This window comes from Pristiophorus japonicus, chromosome 4 (assembly GCF_044704955.1).
Source record: "Pristiophorus japonicus isolate sPriJap1 chromosome 4, sPriJap1.hap1, whole genome shotgun sequence".
In the NCBI taxonomy this organism is placed as follows: Eukaryota; Metazoa; Chordata; class Chondrichthyes; family Pristiophoridae; genus Pristiophorus; species Pristiophorus japonicus.
In genome coordinates this window covers 114,399,995-114,424,585 of record NC_091980.1, presented here as the reverse complement: position 1 = coordinate 114,424,585, position 24,591 = coordinate 114,399,995, and the positions used below count along the sequence as shown (strand labels likewise).

Here is a 24,591-nt window from a genome sequence, read left to right as displayed (position 1 = left end):
AGTACGAGAAGGATCATGGTGAGGGGATCGGGGCTGGAGTATTGGGGGCTGAGGGGGAGTGAAGAATGGATCGGGGCCACAACCTGAGCATCGAAGGGAAGGGAGAGAAGATCAGGGCTGGAGGATCGGGGAGTGAGGGAGGGAAGCATCGGGCCCGAAGGATCGAAGGTTGGGAGGGAAGCAACAATCAGGGTCGGAGCATTGGGGGATGGGGTGGGGGGAGGGGAGCATCAGGCTGCCTACCCTCATCCCGCCTCCGTTAAAACCGGAAGTGGGCAGGTTGAAGGTGGGTTCACATCGGGAGTTACATTTATAACACTTTAACTACCCCAGGCTCCCAACCCATCTGTTTTTTTAGGTTAAAATCCCTCCACCCCCCACCCCACAATGAAACCATCAAGGTATGTAAATGCATGAAGGAAGGCATGCTGGATGATCAAGACCCAGTTTGGCTGAATTGGTCACATCAAAAAGATGCCTCCAATCATTTCTACAAGCCCTGGCACAGCTAGCTGGCAATGACCAGATAGAACTGTCTCCTCAGGGTCGAAGTAAGAAAAAGGCTGATGCAGAACTGCGCCATCTGCGACAGGGAAACTTGTAGCTACCATGCAGCATAGAGATGGAATATCCAGTGATGTTAATGGGCAGCACTAGCCTGAAAACTAGGTTTTGTTTTCTTGCCAGCATGGAGGACATAACCCTTTTTGCAACCTCCTCAGGGATGAGTCTGCAGGCAAGTGATGGAGCTGGGGATTGCAATCTCATGTTAGTTCTCTGTACCTACAGTCTTGCTAAGAGGTTGAGATACTTTTTAAGGTTCTGCAAAGGCTTTTAGACTTTTGTCACTCTATTATGACAGTCCCCATTAACTGTGGTTATCCCGTCAAATTCCATTTGTATGCAATTTTCTCACTATGTTTGCTCCCAATACTTAAGGGGTTGACTGTGGATGGGCAATGGCAGACATTTAGAGACCGCATGGATGAACTACAACAATTGTACATTCCTGTCTGGCGTAAAAATTAAAAAGGGAAGGTGGCTCAACCGTGGCTATCAAGGGAAATCAGGGATAGTATTAAAGCCAAGGAAGTGGCATACAAATTGGCCAGAAATATCAGCGAACCTGGGGACTGGGAGAAATTTAGAACTCAGCAGAGGAGGACAAAGGGTTTGATTAGGGCAGGGAAAATGGAGTATGAGAAGAAGCTTGCAGGGAACATTAAGACGGATTGCAAAAGTTTCTATAGATATGTAAAGAGAAAAAGGTTAGTAAAGACAAACGTAGGTCCCCTACAGTCAGAATCAGGGGAAGTCATAACGGGGAACAAAGAAATGGCGGACCAATTGAACAAGTACTTTGGTTCGGTATTCACGAAGGAGGACACGAACAACCTTCCGGTTATAAAAGGGGTCGGGGGGTCTAGTAAGGAGGAGAAACTGAGGGAAATCCTTATTAGCCGGGAAATTGTGTTGGGGAAATTGATGGGATTGAAGGCCGATAAATCCCCAGGGCCTGATGGACTGCATCCCAGAGTACTTAAGGAGGTGGCACCTGGAGTATTGTGTACAGTTTTGGTCTCCTAACCTGAGGAAGGACATTCTTGCTATTGAGGGAGTGCAGCGAAGGTTAACCAGACTGATTCCCGGGATGGCGGGACTGACCTATCAAGAAAGACTGGATTAACTGGGCTTGTATTCACTGGAGTTCAGAAGAATGAGAGGGGACCTCATAGAAACATTTAAAATTCTGACGGGGTTAGACAGGTTAGATGCAGGAAGAATGTTCCCAATGTTGGGGAAGTCCAGAACCAGAGGTCACAGTCTAAGGATAAGGGGTAAGCCATTTAGGACCGAGATGCGGAGGAACTTCTTCACCCAGAGAGTGGTGAACCTGTGGAATTCTCTACCACAGAAAGTTGTTGAGGCCAATTCACTAAATATATTCAAAAAGGAGTTAGATGAGGTCCTTACTACTAGGGGGATCAAGGGGTATGGCGAGAAAGCAGGAATGGGGTACTGAAGTTGAATGTTCAGCCATGAACTCATTGAATGGCGGTGCAGGCTAGAAGGGCCGAATGGCCTACTCCTGCACCTATTTTCTATGTTTCTATGTTTCTATCCAAATCTGCACCTGAAGCTATAATAAATGTGCTAACGTGGAAGTTGAGTGCAAACTACCCAATTCCATTTAAGTCTGCCTAAAAGCCACCAATATCCATTCCACTACAATCTATATCATAGCATAAAATACTTCTGTAAATAATAATTACAGCCTTTTAGAGTTGCAGCTGTTATTTCCCGTCTCACTCTACCAGTGAACTTACAGCACCAGGCCAAATCCAAGCCAGAAGTGCAAAACTAATGGGCCTAATCTCAGAAAATCCCGAGATCGAACTAGCGCACATGGTATGTGATTCATTTGCCATTCCCATATACCTGCACTAATGACTAGAAAATACTCTATACTTATTCTAACCAGCTCATTTATTCTTTCAGTACTGACTGTTCCTTGCAACTATGAAATCTGTCATTTAAGACGCAGGGAGTGAGAAATTTTGTTGTGCCTCATTTGGGGGCGGTATCATCCGTGAGGCGGGACTTTTTACTCCAGGAGCGGAAGTTCCGCCCCGCTCTCAAAATTGGGGTTATTGCCCCCGAGAGGAAGTGGAGTGCAAAAAAACATGCTCTACTTCCTCTTTAGGGCATCATCGGGCAGACGGATTGGGAGCAGGGCGCACCGCTACGCACTGGATCGCGTAGTGCTGCCGTGTAGGAGGGCCTCTCCCCTTCATTAAAGAGGAGGGCCTAAGTTACCAACTCTGCAGGCCCTACCTGGACCACCGGGGAGTGGGGTGCCCTGCCACCAGCCCGCCACTCAAGCGGAGTGCAGGGCTGTCAGACCGCGGCATGGATCCCACATTCAAAGCTGCAACGGGCCTCGACAAGTAAGTTGGCACATTTTCTCTTGACCCGCCCACCACCTCCCCTTTAACTTGCGCCCGCGAGCCTCCTACCGCCCCGTTTGCGTCCCCTGAAGTTGTCGCAGTCATCTGGAGCAGCTTCAGGGGGCACGGGCCAATTTTTGTTCCGGGGCAAAAACGGGGTGCTGCGCATGGTGATGACTTCATCATTGGCGGCACAGCAGAGCAGGGTGCTATCGGTTACTCCCACGGACTTTAGCGGGAGTCGTTAGTGGTGCCGTGCCCAGGTGAAAAGTCATTTGCGGCCCTAACAGGACGCGCAAACCGACCCCAATTTCTCCCCCAAAACATTTACAAATCTACTTTTAATGATTATTATGAATTGCAAAGAAATTGAAAACTAAAACTGTTGTTTTGACAGCATTACAGCAGCAGTACACCATGCATGGCGGGCAGATAGCGTGCGCACATTTCTGGCTGGAATTATGCTGACCACCATATCATAATCATAGTGCCTGGACTGCCATTTTCACCATGGCAGGAAATCATCGTAAATAATAGGAAGAAATGTTGTCAGCATAAACTTTAAGAAATTAACGGTACTTTAAAATATAGTTCAAGAACAATTTTCAAAAATAATTATTACTCATGAGAAACATAAACCCAACTGAAAAATTTGATGTTATGAAATAAAAGCATAAATTCTTCAGTTGTCCTTAAATTGGAATTTTTTCTTTAAAATAGTCACATTTCAACATAATTAATTTCATTATATATGTTAAACAACAGTGTACTTCTTTATTATGTGTAGCTATTGGAGGTATAAGGGTGAGTTAAGACTATTGGAAAGTATTAAAAAAAACATCCAATGGATGGAAATACCACTTTCAGTTTGAAGATTAATGTAATAGAGCTGAGAAAACTGTGAGATTGCCCTGTGGCACAGTGCTAGCACAACACTCTGTAGAGTAGCAGGATGTCTCCACTTTTGATGAGAAGGATAATCTATCCTAATTCACTTTCCCAGGTGATGGGAGGCAGATAAGAGGGTACTGGTTGAAGCCCAAGCTTACCTGGCCATCCTCACAGTTGGGAATTATATGTGACACTGGGAAAAGGTGATGGTGAAGATAATAACATGGAGAGGTTAACTTAACAAAAAATAAAATACAGTTGAAAACAAATGTTGACATGTGAAATTTATATATGGTAACTTAAGTTTCACATGTTTAACCAAACTACAAATGGAAAAGTAGCATTTTCCACAAAGACAGCTATTTCGGTGCGTCTAATAAATTAGTTCATACAGTTAAACTCAGAAAAATTAATGAAAATATCAATTAGAATGTACCATGCAAGAGAATGAAAATGAATGGTACTGATTGAGTGATACAGAATAGCCTTTCAATTCATTATACACTGCAATATTAAATATTTTGTGGCTGAATAAAAAAAACAACAGATCAATTTGTAACGGATATGATTATTAGATATAAAGGTATAGCCAACAGCAGTACACATGTGGGGTCTGCATACAAAACATAAAATTACTTTAAAAAAACTGTAAATTACTGCATTAAAGGTGCACATATTACAAATTGTGTTGCTGTTGCTCATTGATCGATGTTGTGTGGTAACAAATGCATTCATATGCTGGCATAACCCAAATTAATTTATTCTGCTTCTACAATCCCCAGTAATTGTCTCAATTGGTGTTTTTAGTTTACCAGCGTAAAATTTGCATAAATGCTGGCTAAAGTAGCTATATCACCAATAACAACATTTTCTGCTTGGTGGGAAGAGTTATAAATACTAGAAAGGAACATTTCCTCAATTCACATTCAAAAGTACTTCAAAATACAATTCAGGAAAAGTCCTCGAATATAACTAGTTCTCTCAAGAAAACATAAACACGACAGAAATTTTATATAAGTAAATTGTCAAATTCTAATTCGCTATTAACTTGTGTAATATTACCGTAGCCACTTTAGTTAATTTAGATCCAAACAGTTTTGAGACCTGTCCTAGCTTATTATTTACCAGTAAAGGATTTCACTATGGCTTTACTTTTCTAAACAGCAGAGTTATGTCAGAATTGTAATAACTTACTCTGCAGTTTATATTAATCTGGACACCTGATTGGATGATTTACGTTTGCATTTCCAACCAAATGGTCAGAACCAAAAACCCAATCATGATATTGATGCAATAGAAACGTTCTCTACTATCCAGCTAAATTGTCATACAGTATGAAATCTTTCTTTCATTTCCAGCAAACTTAAATGGAATATGTTGATTTTATGGAACTTAAAAGAAATGAATGTTCATGAGATGGAAAGAGTTAGAGGGTTGCATTAGCTTCAAAGATCATGCACTAAACAGAGCTACACTTACCACCTGAGAGGGGTAAAAACAGCAAATATGGGATCCAGGACCAGGCAGGAAATCAGAAAGGATACAAAGGCAAAAGAAAAGGTTAGTATCTAACATGCAGCTGGTGGAATTTTCCCTAGTGAAGGTTACCAGGCCGAGTGGAGGTTACCAGGGAACACCAATGCAATGTCACATACTCCCTATTGCATGTGGTTCACAACAGGTTATAAGAGAATCAAGTTTACACAAAATTAATGGAAGTATGTGCTAGGGAAATGCGAGACAACACACATATCAGTGTAAACTCTTCTCTCCCACCCTGAAAAGCATTAAAGGTACCCACTCAAAAAGCAGAAAAACATAAGAAAGACCCAAGACGAGTAAAGCTATCTGGAGCTTGTACTATTAATATTCCACTTATCCAGCCTAGCTTCCAACTGCATTTTCAATTCCCCTAATGTCTTTTAACTGCACTATTAACTGGCACATTATTCCAAATGTTAATCGTCCATTAAAGGAAATACACTTTTCTTAGATTGTTGCTGAAATTAATTTTTCACAATTTAAACTGATCTCCTCTTGACCGACTGGTATGATATATCTTAAAGTAATATTCTGGGTTCACCCTTTTATGGTTATGATACTGAAAAAGTTTTATTATTGTGTTTAACATCCTCTGCTGTGTTAAACTCCAGTGTCCTCTTTGCACCTCTAATATCTTTTAAAATCTGTTTTAGCATTATCCTAATACTCATTCAAAAGTTATACCTTTTCATTTTCCCTGTAGTTTTTGTACAGATTGTTTTCTTCCGTTTCTACTTTGATTTCTCGATTTGTCCATTCTGTGGACTGTTTATTTAGTTTACACCTTTTTTTTTACTATATACTCATCTTGATATTTAATTTTATAGTTAAAAGTTTTAAATTTTTCCTGGATCAAACTATCCCTCAGTAAGATGTCCAACTTTATTTCCTTTTGTTCGTTCTTCATTCTATTAACGTTTGCCATACTGAAATCACACAGTCCTTGCTGGTGCTAACTGTCTCCTTTTTAAGTATCAGTACTATATCTGCTTATTTCCTATCCTGTGGAACATGTCCAAAAGCCAATGAGTCGTTCATGGCTTCCTTCCTAGTCCCTTCAGCATTTAAGCTTACACTATGGTCATTTATCCTCACATGCACCACTGGTTCTGTATTATGGATGTCATCCTGATTACCTAGAAGAATCAAATCCAGATGTGAGTTGTGCCTAGTGAGATCTGTGAAAAATTACAACAAGAAGCCTGCTGAGCGCGGCAGCACATTTACTGGTTCATATTCTGCTGTCAAAGCTCTATTACAGCATTTCTAATTTAGATTTGACCATGTGAAGTCACCGATTATTATTGGTGCTTACTCTTATTTCATCACAAAAGACATCAGTCTGTAGCAGATCCCAGTTGTTAACAATGCCCTCTACCTGCTTTTAGTTCTAGCCAAACTGTTTAACTTGCTTTCCACCGAGATATTATTTCAACTTCCTCATCATCAAGCTCTTTCATAAACAGCCTACAACTCATTATAACAAATTCACTTTCATCTTCTGGATGAGCCATTTTTCCAGAATCTTTATGACATTATATTTACCTTCTTGTGAAGGAGAAATTAGCTAACCACTGAAAATGGGCGTGGGGATTATGGTACAAGATTAACCTGCACCCGGTCATTGCGTTGTAGGCAGCACGTTTAATCAGCAGGGGCCCGATATTGCAAGAGGCTATCTGTTCTTAAAGTCAACCTGCACCTCATAAAGGAGAGGTACATTCATAGAATCAAAGGCCCCGATATTGGTGGCCTTACTGCCACTGTTGACAACTGCCACCGAGTTTGCCTCCGGTCTCACCTCTGTGCCAGTTTCCACTCGGGCTGGAGCGGGCGGGAGGGGAGTACTGCCGGGAACCACCCGCTGATGGCTGCTGGTGGCCAAGTAGCGCAAGTGGCCTCCCGGCCACCGGGCTACCAGATTAGTGCGGGCGGGAGTCGCCGCCAGCAGGGGGAAGGTGAAGGCAGGTCTAACCCCGACTTAAAGTACGAAGAACTGAAAAAAAAATTAGTGAACATATTTAAAACATTTTTTTTACAGCGACTTACCTGGTTGGGTCCCCTGAAGGTGTTCCGGTGTTTTTTTTTGTAATGATTTTTATTTTCAGGTCTTCCACCCTCCCTGGGCCCGACTCCATCCTAGGTGGCACTTGGGCAGCAAGAGCCTATGCCACCGAGATTGAGAGCTCCCACCCGCTGCTGCCCAGATTGACGGCGTAAGCCGTTATTTTGCCGCTGGCTGGTACTGCCACTTTTAGTGGAATCTTCCTCGCAAAGTACCACCCGGTTTCTCGGCGGCCATCGGTGATCCTTTGGGCGGCACTGGGCGAGCCTATTCCTTCATCAATTTCGGGCCCATAGAATCATAGAAATTTATAGCACAGAAGGAAACCATTTCAGCCCACCGTGGCGGCACCAGCTGACAAGGAGCTATCCAGCCTAATCCCTCTTTCCAGCTCTTGCTCCGTAGCCCTGTAGTTTACTGCACTTCAAATGTACATCCAAGTATTTTTTAAATGTGGTGAGGGTTTCTGCCTCTACTCTCTTTCAGGCAGTGAGTTTCAGACTCCCACTACCCTCCGGGTGAAAACATTTCTCCTCAAATTGCCTCTAAACCTCCTAGCAATTACTTTAAATCTATGCTCTCTGGTTGTTGACCCCTCTGCTAAGAGAAATAGGTCCTTCCTTTCCACTCTATCTAGACCCCTCAGAATTTTATACACCTCAATAAGGTCTCCCCTCAGCCTCTTCTGTTCCAAAGAAAACAAACCCAGCCTATTCAATCTTTCCTCATAGCTAAAATTCTCCAGTCCAGCCAACATTCCTATAAATCTCCTCTGCACCCTCACTAGTGCAATCACATATTTCCTGTTGTGTGGTGATCAGAACTGCAAGCAGTACTCTAGCTGTGGTCTAACTAGTTTTATACAGTTCAAGCATAACCTCCCTGCTCTTGTATTATATACCTCGGCTAATAAGGGCAAGTATTCCATATGCCTTCTTAACCACCTTATCTATCTGGCCTGCTACCTTCAGGGATCTGTGGACATGCACTCCAAGGGTCCTCTGTTCCTCTACACTCTCAGTGTCCTAATATTTAATGTACATAAGAACATAAGAAGTATTCCCTTGTCTTGTTAGCCCTCCCCAAATGCATTGCCTCACACTTCTCTGGATTAAATTCCATTTGCCACTGTTCTGTCCCCCTGACCAGTTCATTGATATTTTCCTCCAGTCTACAGCATTCTTCTTCATTATCAACCACACAGCCAATTTTTGTATCATCTGCAAACTTCTTAATCATAGCCCCTACATTCAAGTCCAAATCACTGATATATACCACAAAAAGCAAAGGACCTAGTACTGAGCCCTGCGGAACCCTACTAGAAACAGCCTTCCAGTCACAAAAACGCCCATCAACAATTACCCTTTGCTTCTTGCCTCTGAGCCAATTTTGGATCCAACTTGCCACTTTCCCTTGGATTCCAATGGGCTTTTACTTTCCTGACTAGTCTGCCATGTGGGACCTTATCAAAAGCTTTGCTAAAATCCATATCCACTACATCAAAAGCACTACCCTCATCAACCCTCCTTGTTACCTCCTCAAAAAATTCAATTAAGTTAGTCAGACACGACCTTCCCTTAACAAATCCATGCTGACTGTCCTTGATTAATCCATGTTTTTCTAAATGAATATTTATCCTGTCACTCAGAATGTTTTCCAATAATTTTCCCATCACCGATGTTAGGCTGACTGGTCTGTAATTACTCGGTCTATCCCTTTCTCCCTTTTTAAACAAAGGTATAACATTAGCAATCCTCCAGTCCTCCGGCACCCGTCCTCAGCCAGAGAGGATTTGAAAATTATGATCAGAGCCTTTGCTATTTCTTGTTTTGTTTCTCTTAACAGCCTGGGATACATTACATCCGAGCCTGGGGATTTATCCACTTTCAAAGCTGTCAAACCCCTTAATACTTCCTCTCTCACTCCTCTCGCATTGTGACTGCAAAAAGTGGTGTAAGTTTTAATCAAAAGTCTGGGCTGTGATTCTTTGAGCAATAGCTGAACATGCGAGAGAGCAAGTACCAAGGTTTTCAGACAATGCACTGGAGGTCTTGGTGGAAGAAGTGGAAAGGAGGGATGTATTGTATCCACAGGGGCACCAGAGGCCCTCCAGACAGATGCTCAGGAGGCAGTGGGAACAAATAACGGTGGCAGTCAATACCAGGAGTGTCGCTCCAAGAACATATTCAGTAAAGTCCTTACTCCACAGCATGAAACCACATGTGGCACATTTTGGGGACAAGGTCACTCTGTGACCTTAACTCTTTATGCACAGGACTCCAAAGACGATGACCCTGCGTGGGACCTCCCTTTTTATACCTGTGTAATCAGGTAAGGAGTGTTTCCCACAAGTTCACCCCTTGTGGTCAAGGTGTGCATCTAGGTTGAGTGTATATAGTAATACAGTGGTGTTACATTGTGGTTACACACATGACATCACCTCCCCCCCCCCCCGAAAGTCTTATTGGGATCATAGGTTTAGTCTTTCAGGTGGTCGACGCTCCCTCATGGAGTGCCGCAGTTGGGGCTCTGGTTGTTGGACACTGATGTGAGTGTCTGTCACCTGTGGTGATTCCGGCCTGTCCGGGCTGACTGCAGGGACTGTGCATTCTTCTGATTGCTCTTGTTGCTCGTTCACTGGTGGTGTTGTGAGCTCCATCTCAAGGTCTTCTTCAGGTTTCTCCGTGTCGATGCTGAACCTTTTTTTTACTTGGTCCAGATGCTTATGGCATATCTGACCATTGTTGAGTTTTACCACGATGACTCTATTCCCCTCTTTGTCAATTACAGTGCCCTCAAGCCATTTGGGCCCCATGGCGTGATTGAGGACGAATACAGGATCATTTATTTCTATACATCTCCCCCTCGAATTACGATCATGGTACTCGTTTTGTGACTTGCGCTTGCCCTCAACTATGTCGGTCAGGACTGAGTGAATGAGGGACAACCGAGTTTTGACTGTCCGTTTCATTAGTAGCTCTGCGGGCGGGACCCCTGTGAGCGAGTGCGGTCGGGATCTGTAGGCCAGCAGGAGACACGATAGGCGGCATTGTAGGGAGGGTCCTTGAATCCTGAGCATACCTTGCTTAATGATTTGGACTGCACGTTTCACCTGGCCCTTGGAGGCCGGCTTGAACGGCGCAGTCCTGATGTGGTTGATGCCATTGCCCGACATAAACTCTCAGAATTCATATCTTGTGAAACATGGGCCATTATCACTAATCAGGATGTCCGGCAAGCCATGAGTTGCAAAGATTGCACGTAGGCTTTCCACGGTGGTGGATGATGTGCATGAATTCAGAATGATGCACTCGATCCATTTCGAGTACGCATCTACCACAATAAGGAAGATCTTACCCATGAACGGGCCCGCATAGCCAACATGAATGCGCAACCATGGCCTGGTGGGCCAGAGCGGGGCCTCCCTGGGGGCATTACCCAGCTGGGCACACGTCGTGCACCTGCGAACACAGTGTTCCAGGTCTGAATCAATTCCAGGCCACCAAACATGTGATCGGGCAATGGCCTTCATCAGCACAATGCCTGGGTGCTCGCTGTGGAGTTCCCAGATGAATGCCTCCCTGCCCTTCTGGGGCATAACTACCCAGCTGCCCCATAGTAGGTAGTCGGCTTGGATGGAGAGCTCATTCATCCGTCTGTGGAACGGTCTGACCTCTTCAGAGCATGATCCGTGTGCGGGCGCCCAATCCCCAGTCAGGACACATTTCTTAATCAGGGATAGGAGGGGATCTCTGTTTGTCCAGATTTTGATCTGGCGGACTGTGATGGGGGAGCCTGCGCTGTCAAAGGCATCGACAGCCATAACCATCTCGGCGCTTTGCTCCGCTGCCCCCACAGTGGTGGCCAGTGGAAGTCTGCTGAGCGCGTCAGCGCAATTTTCAGTGCCAGGCCGGTGCCGGATGGAGTAGTCATAAGCAGTCAGCGTGAGAGCCCATCGTTGTATGCGAGCTGATGCATTGGCATTGATAGCCTTGCTGTCTGACAACAGGGATGTTAATGGCTTGTGGTCCGTCTCTAATTCAAACTTCCGACCAAAGAGGTGCTGATGCATTTTTTTTACACCATAGACACATGCAAGCGCTTCCTTCTCGACCATCCCATATCCCCGTTCTGCTTGAGAGAGTGACCTGGAGGCATAAGCCACAGGTTGTAGTTGACCCTCAGCATTGCCCTGCTGCAACACGCACCCAACCCCATAGGACGATGCATCACATGTCAGGACTAATTTATACAGGGGTCATACAGGGTCAACAACTTGTTTGAACAAAATAGGTTTTGCGCCCGATCAAAAGCCCATTCCTGACAGTCCCCCCAAAACCAATCGCAACCCTTATGCAGGAGTACGTGTAGCGGCTCCAACAACGTGTTCAAGTTCGGCAGAAAGTTCCCGAAATAGTTCAACAGTCCCAGGAATGAACGCAACTCTGATGTATTGCAGGGCCTGGGTGCTTGTTGAATCACCTCGGTTTTGGATTCGGTGGGCCGAATCCCATCTGCAGCAACCCTCCTGCCCAGAAACTCAACCTCAGGAGCTAAGAACACACATTTAGACTTCTTGAGTCGCAGGCCTACCCGGTCCAGTTGGCGTAGCACCTCCTCCAGGTTGTGGAGCTGTTCCTCGGTGTCTCGACCCGTGAAGAGGATGTCGTCCTGGAATACGATCGTTCCAGAAATGGATTTAAGCAGGCTTTCCATGTTTCGTTGAAAAATCGCGGCCGCTGATCGAATGCCAAACGGGCACCTGTTATAAACGAACAGTCCCTTGTGCGTGGTGATGGTGGTCAGTAGTTTAGATTCGTAGGCCAGTTTCTGGGTCATCTAGGCTGGTGAGGTCCAACTTGGTGAACAGCTTGCCGCCTGCCAGCGTGGCGAAGAGGTCCTCCGCTCTCGGAAGCGGGTATTGATCTTGTCGGGACACCCGATTGATGGTGGCCTTGTAATCGCCACTGATCCTGACAGAGCCATCCGCTTTTAGGACGGGAAGGATGGGGCTCGCCCAGTCGCTGAATTCAACAGGCGAGATGATGCCCTCTCTCAGCGTCCGGTCCAATTCGCTCTCGATCTTTCCCGCATCACATATGGCACTGCTCTGGCTTTGTGGTGCACTGGCCTGACGTCCGGGGTGATGTGTATCACTACTTTAGTGCCTTTGAAAGTCCCGACGCCAGGTTGGAATAGTGAATCGAATTGTTGTAGGACTTGTGAGCACGAACTTCGCTCCACAGATGTCATTGCATGAACATCCCCCCATTTCCAGTTCATCTCGGCTAACTAGATCCTCCCCAACAGTGCGGGACCATTGCCCGGGACAATCCAGAGTGGCAGCCGATTCACTAACCCATTGTGTGTGACAGCCAACATTGCACTGCCCAGCACCGGAATGATTTCTTTAGTGTAAGTCTGTAATTGTGTCTCAATACATGCTAATTTGGGTCCACTGGTTTTAAGTGGCCATAGCTTATCAAATTGCTGAGCGCCCATGAGTGACTGACTGGCCCCAGTGTCCAGCTCCATGCGTACAGGGATACCGTTTAATAAAACCCTCATCATCACTGGTGGCGTTTTGGTGTATGAACTATGAATATTCGCCACATGGACCCGCTGAACCTCGGCGTCCATCGATTTGCCCCAAAAGTCATCCTGCCTCAAAGAACCCTCTTCTGGTCCATCCGCCTCATATATTAGTCTGGTTGCAGACTTCCTGCACATTCGAGCTAAGTGGCCACTGAGATTGCAGTTCCTGCAGACAAACTGTTGAAATCTGCAAGATCTAGCTGAGTGTTTCCCCCGACATTAGTTAAAGTTTCCATTGTTGGGAACAAAGGGACTATGGCCAGGCATTCCGCGCTGACTATCCCTTTGACTGCTCTTAAGTACCCTATTAGTGGGTGTCAATGGCCCCATCCTGGGCCGCATTGTCCATTGTGATGGCATGAATGTCCGTTCAGCCTGCCATTGTCTCTGTTGAAGTTCTACTCTGGGATCTATTGCTGCCTGGGGGGTGTCGGACTGCCCCTGCCTGCCTGCGGGGCTCTGAGTCGCATTGATGATGTTGACTCCCTGATCCATCACCGCGTTAGAGGCAGAATTGCGCACCTATATTATTTTCGTCTCTTCCTCCCCCACCATGAAAGTTTGAGCCATCAACGTCGCCGCTTCCAAGGTCAAATCCTTGGTCTCAATTAATTTGCGGAAAATTCCCACAAGACGGATGCCCTCGATAAAGAAGTCCCATAGCATCTCCCCCTTTCAGGCGTCTGTGAACTTACAGAGGCTGGCCAAATGCCGGAGGCCCGCTACGAAGTCCGGTATGCTCTGTCCTTCACGACGTCAGTGGGTGTAGAATCTGTGTCGGGCCATATGTATGCTACTCGCCGGTTTGAGGTGCTCCCCAATCAATTTGCTAAGTTCTTCAAAAGTTTTGTCCGCCGGCTTTTCGGGTACTAGTAAGTCCTTCATGAGCGTGTAAGTCTTTGGTCCGCAACTGGTCAAAAGATGAGCCCTTCGCTTGTCGGCCGCTGCATCCCCCAGCCATTCTTTCGTAATGAAGTTTTGCTGAAGCCTCTCGACAAAATCATCGCAGTCTTCCCCAACACAGTACCATTCCTCTGTGCTACCGGTGGCCATTCTCGTGGGCTGTGAATTCCCGTTTGTCATCGCCAATGTAATGTCCTTACTCTACAGCATGAAACCACACGAGGCACATTCTGGGGACAAGGTCACTCTTTATTCACAGGACTCCAAAGACGATGATCCTGCGTGGGGCCTCCCTTTTTATACCTGTGTGATCAGGTAAGGAGTGTCTCCCACAGGTTCACCCCTTGTGGTCAAGGTGTGCATCTAGGTTGAGTGTATACAGTAATACAGTGGTGTTAAATTGTGGTTACATACATGACAGATTCAGTGCAGGAAGAAGTTTAATGAACTGACATAGATTTCAAGGTGAGTGAGTTCTTCTTCAAATGGTATAACCTACCAACTGGACCACAAACCTCATCCACTGCTCAATTCTCTACACCCCATCACCCACCTATCAACAATCTTTATCAATCAGCACTCAACCCTAAAATTCATATGCTTTGCCTCAGTCTCATACACTTAACATTGTTGCAAGCCTCACACCCAAAACTCACTGCTCGCACACACTGACAGTCATATCACCCAAACATATTGCAGGACACTCACTGACACACTTCCCTCTTTCTTTCAGGAGAAGGTGGCGCATAACAGCAGGCAGCAGCAAAGAACTAGAAGAGGACAAGCATTCGTGCATGTTTTAACCCCCATTGAGGAGACAGTGCTGGACACCATGGGACGGGACGCCACTGAGGCTGTGACCAGCGGCGGGGTTGAAGCGACTGATGACCTAATCATCCTTCTCTCATCCCACTTCTCCCTCATTCTTCTGAATCTCAAACTGTAGATGGTGTAAGCACACATTTCTTACTTTCTCCTCTCCCCTCACTACAACCCAACCCTTGTCCCTTTTTAATTTCAAATATCCAAGAACTGGAACCCCAGTCAGTGGAGGAAGAGGAAGAAGACAGCAAAGATGAACAAATATTGTCACTCGATCTTACAGCCACAGCCACCAGCTCAGATACTGAAACTGCGCTTATTTTAGAGACTAGGATAGAGGCGGGTTCTGCACGTGATGAGACACTGGGCACAAGTGCGCAGGAGCCAGGGTGGGGGGAAGGATAGCACAGGTGCCAGCTCATTGGAGAGTGAGGTTGCACACTAGTTCTACTGCAGAGGAGTCAGATGAGGACTTTGATGGGCCAGGCTACAGAAAAAGGCTGATGGGTATACATAACCAAATGCTTGGTGCACTGGAAAGCCTGCCAGAAAGCCTGTGCTCAATGTCAAGGAGCATGGAATAGTCCAGCACCAACTTGGTACAGGGCTTTCCAACATGCTGATCATCTCCATCAGCACATCTGTGGAACCCACCATGATGCAGCGTCTGATGGTCAATGTCACAGCTTCCATTGCAGCACAGATTCCATCAAAAGTCTGAGTGCTGCAGTGGAAGCTCAGACTGCTGCCATCATGCCATCTAGATACCAGTGGTCAAATGGACTTCCAGCGTGTCACAGCAGTCCATCAATCTGTTCTCCAACAGATCAGCAGGATTGCTGAGGAGCAGTGGCAGTGGCTCCATGGAGCAGGAACCTGCTGTCTTCTGTCAGGATGACAGCAATCCTACTCCCACCTCTGTCACTCTGCCAGTGCCCTTGCTGTTGCCTGTCAGCCAGCCAGCCAGACTCTTCAATTGAAGGTCAGCAGCCTTCCACCATTCATGCAGCAGCTACTGGGGAAGGCCTCATAGGAGTACTAGGATAGGAAAAGGCACAAGGAAGACAGCACTAAGGGAATGCATAAGGGTGAGACGTTTATTTTTGTATGCATTATGTCATGATTTAATTTATAAAATTAAATTAGAATGTGCATTTTCCAGTGGTTTTTATTTCAGTGTTGTTGGACAGTGTGATAGTCAGTGACAGAGGAAAGGTAAGGAGCATGGGACTATTGATAAATGGGAAGGTGTGGTTGAGTTTAGTTGTATCACTCATGAACTATTTAATCCCGTAGACCCTGGGCAGAAAGAAGCTGTCTACTTTGTAAACTCTATTCCTCTTTGTGTTCCTCCAGTTCCTGTTGCATTTCCTCCTCCTCTTTCTCCTCCTCCTCATGCTCCTGCTCCTCAGCTTCTTGCCTGATAGGTGGTGACAAGAGCTGATCCTTCCTAAAGGCCAGGTTGTGAAGCATGCAGCATACTACCACAAATCGTGATACCCACTTAGCTGAGTACTATAGGTCTCCTCCAGATAGTCCAGGCTGTTGAAGCATTGCTTGAGGGTGCCGATGGTGTGTTCTATAATTTTCCTTGTGGCAGCATGGCTTGCTGTGCATGTGTGCATGGGTTCCAGACCAGAGTCATGAGTCATGTCATGAGGGGATAACCCTTGTCGCTCAGTAGCCAGCCTTTGACTTACCATGTGGGTCAAATACAGATGGCAAAAGACTGCCACAGAATCAAGGAATCGTGACTACTGCCAAGATAACAGCCATTCTCCTACATGATGCGTTGCCTGTGATCGCACGCCAGCTGCACATTGAGGGAGTGGAATCCTTTTTGGTTCATGCAAATGGTTGAGTTCACATGAGGTGCATGAAAGGCAATGTGCGGGCAGTCAATGGGGAAGCCTGCAATCCGTGAAAACCCCTGTGCTCGCTCTGCCTGCTTGTCTCTGGCAAGAGGAAATGAGATGAAGCTGTCTCTTTCTGTATAAAGGGCCTTAGTTACCTCCCTTATGCAGCAGTGCACTGCAAATTGAGATGTTGTTTATATCTCCAGCAGCAACCTGGAAAGAGTCAGACACATAAAAGTTAAGAGCCACAGTCACCTTGACAGCCACAGCAATGCTATCCTTGAAGTTGCAATTGTTGCTTCAGCACTTGGCAGATTTCAGTCACGTCTGCTTTTGCGAAGCGAAGACATCTCAAGCATTGGACCTTGCTGAAGTTGAGGTAAGAGAATTGCTCCCTAAAGACTCGCGGCAGATATGGCCTTCTGCTGGGAGCACTTCACCCTTCCCCCCCTCTTCTAGCAGCTTGTGCTGCGTGGCCTCTCTTCATTCTCCCAGTCATGCTCAATTTCCAGAAGCCCTACCAGGCCACCCATGTCTCGAAGCAACTTCTTTCAGCACAAACTTTTAAATCAATAAAAAAAGTACTTCAGCACCAGCCTGACCACTTCCTGTAGACTATTCAAACTTTAGCCAAGTATAGTAAAGCTGCAAAAATACATACAATTATACCAGCAGCCAGAAAAAAAATCCGACAACTAACCTGTAAGTAGTTCATGATCCCTTTAGCTAACGCTGAATGGAGAGGTGGGGAGTTTTTCATTTCATTTATCCCATGTTCAGTTGTGCTACGCTAAGGCAGGGCATAGGCTGGAGAGTGAAGTTCAATAATGGCAGCGCTGGGTTCAAATGAGCATTGTACACTGATTGACATCATAACCTGCCTGTTCTGCATACTGCTGGCTGTCGTTAGATGCATGCACGCAAACCCCTTTATGGAGATAGCATCCGGCGAACTTCCCGTCGTAAATGTGCGCACATATCTTAGACCCCATTTTCGAGTGTTATGAGGCCATGTAGCGCCTACAAAAAAAAGGCGCTGCACAGTGCAATTTCTCACTCACGGACTCTAATTCTGGGATTTTACTCACACAAGAACTTGTTCTATTTGAAAATATATAGTTCCTATATGAATAGCCAGTAAATGCTAATTATGTCTTGTTCCTGTTTGCATGAAAATCCATAGTTACTGTAGAGCACCAGCATCTAGAAAAGGGTTTAACTCAAAAATAAGTCAAAGCTATTAAAACTGAAAGCTATCAAAGAAATGCAATTTAATTTTGTTAGAACTTATAAATATGTTAATGCTCATTCTAAAGTTATATTTAACAAACATCAAGGATGGGCTGTCAAGAAAAATAAATAGAACACTGGTAGTTATTCATAATTTTTTTTAATTTAATGCACAAAATAAGATTTCATCAAATACAAATGATATAATTTGTAACTGTCATCTGATAAATGTGGTCTTTTTATTTAAATTATATGCTGTTTGGTTTATTTCTTTTTTGTGAAATTAAAATGTAGTTATCTTGAGAATTTTTACTCTTATATAATTCTTACCAAAGGGTGAGGATCACATCCATAAAATAACTAAATGCCCTTACATGCCCATGAAGGTCTGTGTTCAAAAGCATTAGTGCACAGGTCAGTGTATGGACCCCATCTGAAAAAGAAGTATTGATCATTATCACTATCAATTACACACATTGCAATAAAACACTAAAATGCAAACTTTCCAGTCCTGGCGCAGAATTGAGATTAGATCACAGTGCTCGCGCTCGCAGATTTTGGTAATATACAACCTTGTGCTGTATTCCATGGTGGAACAATTTAAATAAATTATGCATGCTACTGCCAAGCTTCACTTGCATGTAGGAGCTTACTGAAGGAGGGATGGAATTCATGGACTACAGCTCAAGTTTAAAGGACTATGACCAGTTAAAAGTAGTAGACACATAAAACCTGACAATTCTTTTTCAATATTTGTCAGTCTTTGCAAAGGCAGGAAGGAGAGTCTGTGGGCATGGAGCAACTGTTGCATGGCTGGTAAACTGGAAGGGTTGCTACACAGGGTGGCGTATGAGGACCTTTGCCCTATTTGGCACTTGAAGGCGAGGGGTGGAGCCAACGTCAACTGTGTGTATCACCTACGAGATGTAGGAATAGATACAGAAGATATTGGCCTGGAAATTGTGGTCGGAGGCTTGCCGCCAGCGTACGCCTCCGAATGGTCAGACTCTTCGGTCGTGGGCCTGCAGGCATATGCCTGCGAAAAGTCCACAGATCACAGGGGCACATGTGGTTCGCAAGCATCCCAGGGATCAGGTGGGCCAGGCCACCGATTAAAAAGGAGGATTCCAATGAAGCTTCTGGGGATCCATTTACATATAGAATCCCCATAAGTATATTAGAAATCCCCAAATAAATAAAATTTTACACCACTTAAATAAAAATAAATGATCACATGTTCCAAATTAATTAAAAGACCCTTTAATTAATCATTTGAAATAAAAAAATATTTTGGAAAAATAAATTTAAATATTTTAAAATGGGTCAACATTTACCTAAACTAATTTTAAATGTATGTGTATGCTTCAATCATTTAAAAAATATATTTAAACATTTATTTTAACCCTTACACTGGTAACAGAAGGCCTTCGTGGGCATTCGTGGACAGTAGTTGGGCAAATAGCCCAAATCTGCGCCAACGAAAGTGATTTTGTAGTGGATGCGGTGGATCTATCCAAGCGAAACTTGACAGATCGCAAGTTCCGGGTTTTCACGCATGCGGAACCTGGAACCTGCGGGGCCATTCTGAAGACTTCTGACAGCATACGCTGCAAAAGTACAATGTCACAACAGTACCATTTACAAGGTACATGGCCCACACATGCGTACCGCGGGTGAATGCTTCTGAACCACGAGAAAAGTACGCACCTCCATGATTGCTCTGGACCTTCGAACACTTGCGCTCCTGGGCCTGCAGGCATATGTCCATGCATCCCTGGGGCGCATGTGGTTCGCAAGCGTCCCTGGGATCACAAGGGTCCGCACAAACTATCACAAAGAGGGATTCCCATTGTGCTTATGGGGATGTAAGCTTAATTGGAATCCCCTAAAAAACACACCATCACCATTAAATAAAAATAAATCATCACATGTTCAAAATTAATTAACATACAATTTAATTAAACACGTAAAACAAAAATGTAATTTTAACAATATAAATGTAAACATTTTTAAAGGGGCCAAAAATAATCTCAACTTATTTTAAATGTTTTGAATGTTTAAATTACTTAAAACATTTTATTTTAATATTTATGTAATCATCATCATCATAGGCAGTCCCTCGGAATCCAGGAAGACTTGCTGCCACTCTTAAAATGAGTCCTTAAGTGGCTGAACAGTCCAATACGAGAACTACAGTCCCTGTCACAGAAGGGGCAGATAGTCATTGTCGGAAAGGGTGGGTGGGACAGGTTTACCAAACGCTCTTTTCACTGCCTGCGCTTGATTTCTGCATGCTCTCGGCAATGAGACTCGAGGTGCTCAGCGCCCTCCCGAATGCACTTCCTCCACTTAGGGTGGTCTTTGGCTAGGGACTCCCAGGTGTCAGTGAGGATGTTGCACTTTATCAGGGAGGCTTTGAGGGTGTCCTTGTAACGTTTCCTCTGCCTACCTTTGGCTCGTTTGCCATGAAGGAGTTCCGAGTAGAGTGCTTGCTTTGGGAGTCTCGTATCTGGCATGCGAACAATGTGGCCTGCCCAGCAGAGCTGATCAAGTGTGGTCAGTGCTTCAATGCTGGAGATGTTGGCCTGATTGAGGACGCTAATGTTGGTGCGTCTGTCCTCCCAGGGAATTTGTAGGATCTTGTGGAGACATCGTTGGTGATTATGCTGGTAAAAGAGGGCCTAACGCCTGTTTTACCAGACGTAAGAGTTTTGGGGGCATTCGCTGGGCAGTAGTTGGGCAAATAATGTGCGTGGTCATAGGCCCATGAAAATCCGGACCAATGTTGCCCATCAAACCTTTACACATCTATTGTTGAACCAAACTCTCTGAAGCACTGAGCAGTCGTGAAAATGAGGATCAGTGAGTGGAAGAGGTGGAGAGTGATGTTGCGCCATAGTACGGTTGCGAGACGACTGCACCTCAGCCGAGAAGCTTAGAGTTTGTGATCTCCATGGCCCAGTCTTTAAAAGAGCAATGTTTATAGAATATTGATCTTGTGTAGAGGCAGCGGACATGGTTTCCATGCAAGTTGTTGAGATGATGGCCAAGTGAGAGGAGTTCTCTAACTGCATTTGCAACATACTTCAGGAGTTTTCACATGTCCTACAGAACATCCTGGAGAGAGTGACAGTCGAGCTGATTTCTGCAACAATAGGGTGCTAGGAGGATGTAATTCAGACACTGGTGGCTGCTGGAGTGGCAACTACCTCTATTTCAATAGATAACTTGAGGATCAGCTGAACACAACACTTGCACAGATCTTCCAAATCTTGCTTGGTACTATTTGGCCAGTTATGATACAGATCAGTAGTATAGCTGAGCTTATGCCCAGCACCAGTGGATAACAAAGAGGAGCTTTATTGGCTGCATACCATCTGGATCTGGGGCTTTATACTTTTATATTCTTTTAGTTTTGCTATCAATTATTTTCTCTCTTTCTATCCCAACTGTATTAATATTCTTTTTAAACTCATCCTCTAATAAAGTTTCTATTTTGTTATCTTCTTTAGTAAAAACTGAGGTGAAATAATTATTCAATACTTTTGCCATTTCTCTATCATTACCTGTGACTTTGTCTTACTCATCCTTTAATGGCCTTATCCCTATTTTAATTTTCCTTTTTTTATTTATGTGTCTATAGAATACTTTATTATTTCTTTTTATATTCCTTGATAATTTGATTTTGTAATTTCTCTTTGACTTCCTGGTCGTTTTTTTTTACTACTCTCCTAAGTTCCTCATAGTCCATTCTGTCTAAGTATCTATATGTCGTTTTGTTTGGATTCAATTTTCCCTCTAGTTCTTTATTTATCCACGGTGCCCCATAATTAGCTGGCTTGTTTTTGGCTTTTAGTGGAACATATTTCTCTCGAACTTTATTGATTACCCATTTAAAAGATTTCCCATTGTCTTTCTGTCTCTTTGTTTTCCAAGATTTTCTCCAAGTTTACCTTCTTTAGTTCCACCCTCATTTCCTCATAATTTGCTCTTTTCCAATCTATTACCCCCTAGCCTTTGTCCTACTTAAGTCACTCTCAATCCTAATCTTGAACCTTACTATATTGTGATCACTACATATCCTACTCTTATTTCTCCTATCTGTGCTCGTTCATTATCGGTTCATTAACCATTACAAGATCCAGCAGTGATTCTTGTCTTGTTGGACTTCTTACATACTGAGTGAGGAAGAGTCCCGTATACACTGTAAATACTCAATTCCCTTTTCTCTTTTCGCTACTTCTTCCTGCCAGTTTATTTCAGGGTAGTTGAAATCTCCCATGATTATTCTTCTATGCCTGCTACTCACCTCGTAGATTTGCCTACATATTCCCTCCTCCAATTCGATTCCACTATTTGGTGGTCTTTAGTACACTCCTATTCGGGTGATGGATACCTTCTTGTTTTTTAGCTCAATCCATACGGATTCTGTATCTATCTTACTGCTAGTTACATACTTTTTTTCTACTGCCATTATGTTATCTTTAACTAGTACAGCTACTCCACCTCCCCTCATCCTTCCTAAAAATGTTATATCCTGCATTGTTTAATTGCCAACCCTGTTCTCTATGTAGACATGTTTCAGTCATCTCTACTATAGCCGGATTCTCTCTACAAATTATTGTCTCCCGTTCATCCAGTTTTATTTGATAGTACATGCAGTTTGTATTTATTATTCCTCTCTCTTTGTTTTTAGTAGTTGCTTTACCTTTATCCTTCCCTTAGTTTGCCCTTTACACTCTTTTCCTGATTCCTTTATTGTTAGGTTTCTGTAATTTCTAGCTGTTCTTGTCCCAATGTTATTAGTTTAAAGTCTTATTTGCAGCTCTAGTTATCCTTTCCGCTAGGACCTTGGTCGCAGTCTAGTTTGGGTGCGGCCTGTCCCAATGGTACAGCTCCTTCCTATCCCAGTAGTGCCAGTCTCCCACGAAATGGAACCTCTCCTTCCCACACCACTCCTTTAGTCGATATTATTACCCACGAGATTCTGCTTTTCGATTTAGCTTCTAACCCTAAGTTGTTGATTCCAACAACTGGATCCTCCCCCTTCCTTTCCGGATTATTTTCCAGCCGTTTCAACATGCCCTTTACCCTGGCAGGCAACACACCCTTCGGCACCCTGGATCCTGACTGCAAAGAATACTATCTATCCCCCTAATTACAGAATCTCCTCGAACTAAAAATTTGCTGCTCTGCATCTCCTCGCCTTGGACAGCTTCCTGCTCCATGGTGCCTTGGTCGGAATTCTGCCTATCCTTCCCACAGTTTTTCGCCTTATTCTGACAGATATCAAGTACTTTGGACCCGTTGGACAGGAGTAATGTCTGCTGGACCTCGTTTACTACCTCTCCTACGTTCCCCTTACCCGGCTGACTGACAGTCACACTCTCCTCTTCCTGAACCTGCGCTTCCCTCTAGTGTGTGACTGTACTGTGGAGTAAATTATGCAGTAATTCCTCTTCCTCCCTTATGTGTCAGATTGTCTCTAGCTCGGACTCCAGCTCAACGACTCTGAGCCGTAGTGTCTCAAGGTAGAGACATTTCTTGCAGATTTGGCAGTCTGGTACAGTCCTTTTGTCCATAAACTTCCACATAGAATCATAGAAATTTACAGCACGGAAGGAGGCCATTTCGGCCCATCGTGTCCACGCCAGCAGACGAGCTATCCAGCCTAATCCCACTTTCCAGCTCGGTCCATAGTCCTGTCACAATTCCGACACACTGCCATGTCTTTATAAATTAATTAATGTATTTATTTATAAGTTATTTAACTATGTAATTTATTTCTTAAACTAATTTGTCACTTGAGGTCTAGATGTATTAACTAAATAACTAGGTGGATTTAACTTGATGTTAAATAAATTAGTAATTAGTTACTGTGATTAATTACTTAGCTATTTAACAATTATTACAGGTGCAGTGTCGAGAATCCGGAACCCTCGGGACGGAGGCCATTACGGATTCTGGGCCTTTCCGGTCTTTCGATCGTCTTTCTGACATCACGAATCCGGAAACACCCAAGCACAGATTCGGGTATTTCTGGATTTCGGAATGTCAGAAGAGGGGGCAGGGCGTGGGTGGGGGGGGTCGGTGGGGGTTGTCCTACCGTGTTGGAGCTGTTCGGGCAGGCCCCGTCGTGGAGGAGGTGTTCGGGTGGGCCCTGCTGAGGAGGTGCTGTTCGGGAGGGCCCCGCTGCCGAGGAGTTGTTCGGGGCCTCCTCGCTGGCCCATCTGAAGTAAGGGCAGTGGCAGTGAGCGGGGCGAGGCCTCGAGGTCAGCAGCGTCGGCGGGTCTAGATTCCGGAACATTTTACGGATTCCAGATGACACTGCCACCGATCAGTTCGGAGTCCGGATTCCGGAAAATTTCGGAACTCCGGATTCTCGACGCTGCACCTGTAGCATCTTTAAATGCAGTTACAATTGAGTCACTTAGCTTGCTATCTTTTAACTGACTCTTGCACCAATATTAAATTCTTGCGAACTCAAGCTTAACATTAACCACTGTAGATACTAAATACACAAAGGAATATCTAGATACTTACCTTTATTTCCTCAGGCTCTGCCACTCCTCTCTGTATATTGATTATGGCATCACTTTTTCTATTCCCTTATTTACTGATGCCCCTTGGTTTAAAGTACCAAGCACCTCCTTCCCCCTCTGCATCAAATTCCCTCTCACCAAATTCCCGTTGTCGCTCAGTTTCGAAGATTCACCCAGCTCTGTGCACAGACAGCACA

The 24,591-nt window shown here is 44.6% G+C and overlaps 1 protein-coding gene across 14 annotated transcripts in view; it reads right to left on the bottom strand.

Moving 5' to 3' along the window:
• LOC139263036 (PH and SEC7 domain-containing protein 2-like) overlaps positions 1–24,591 on the bottom strand; it is a 420,621-nt gene that overhangs the window by 135,701 nt on the left and 260,329 nt on the right. For all 14 annotated transcript variants that reach the window (XM_070878509.1, XM_070878513.1, XM_070878508.1 and 11 more), the window contains one exon: positions 18,227–18,285. In XM_070878509.1, coding sequence (XP_070734610.1) covers positions 18,227–18,285 — 59 coding nt within the window. The remainder of the gene's footprint in view (positions 1–18,226; positions 18,286–24,591) is intronic.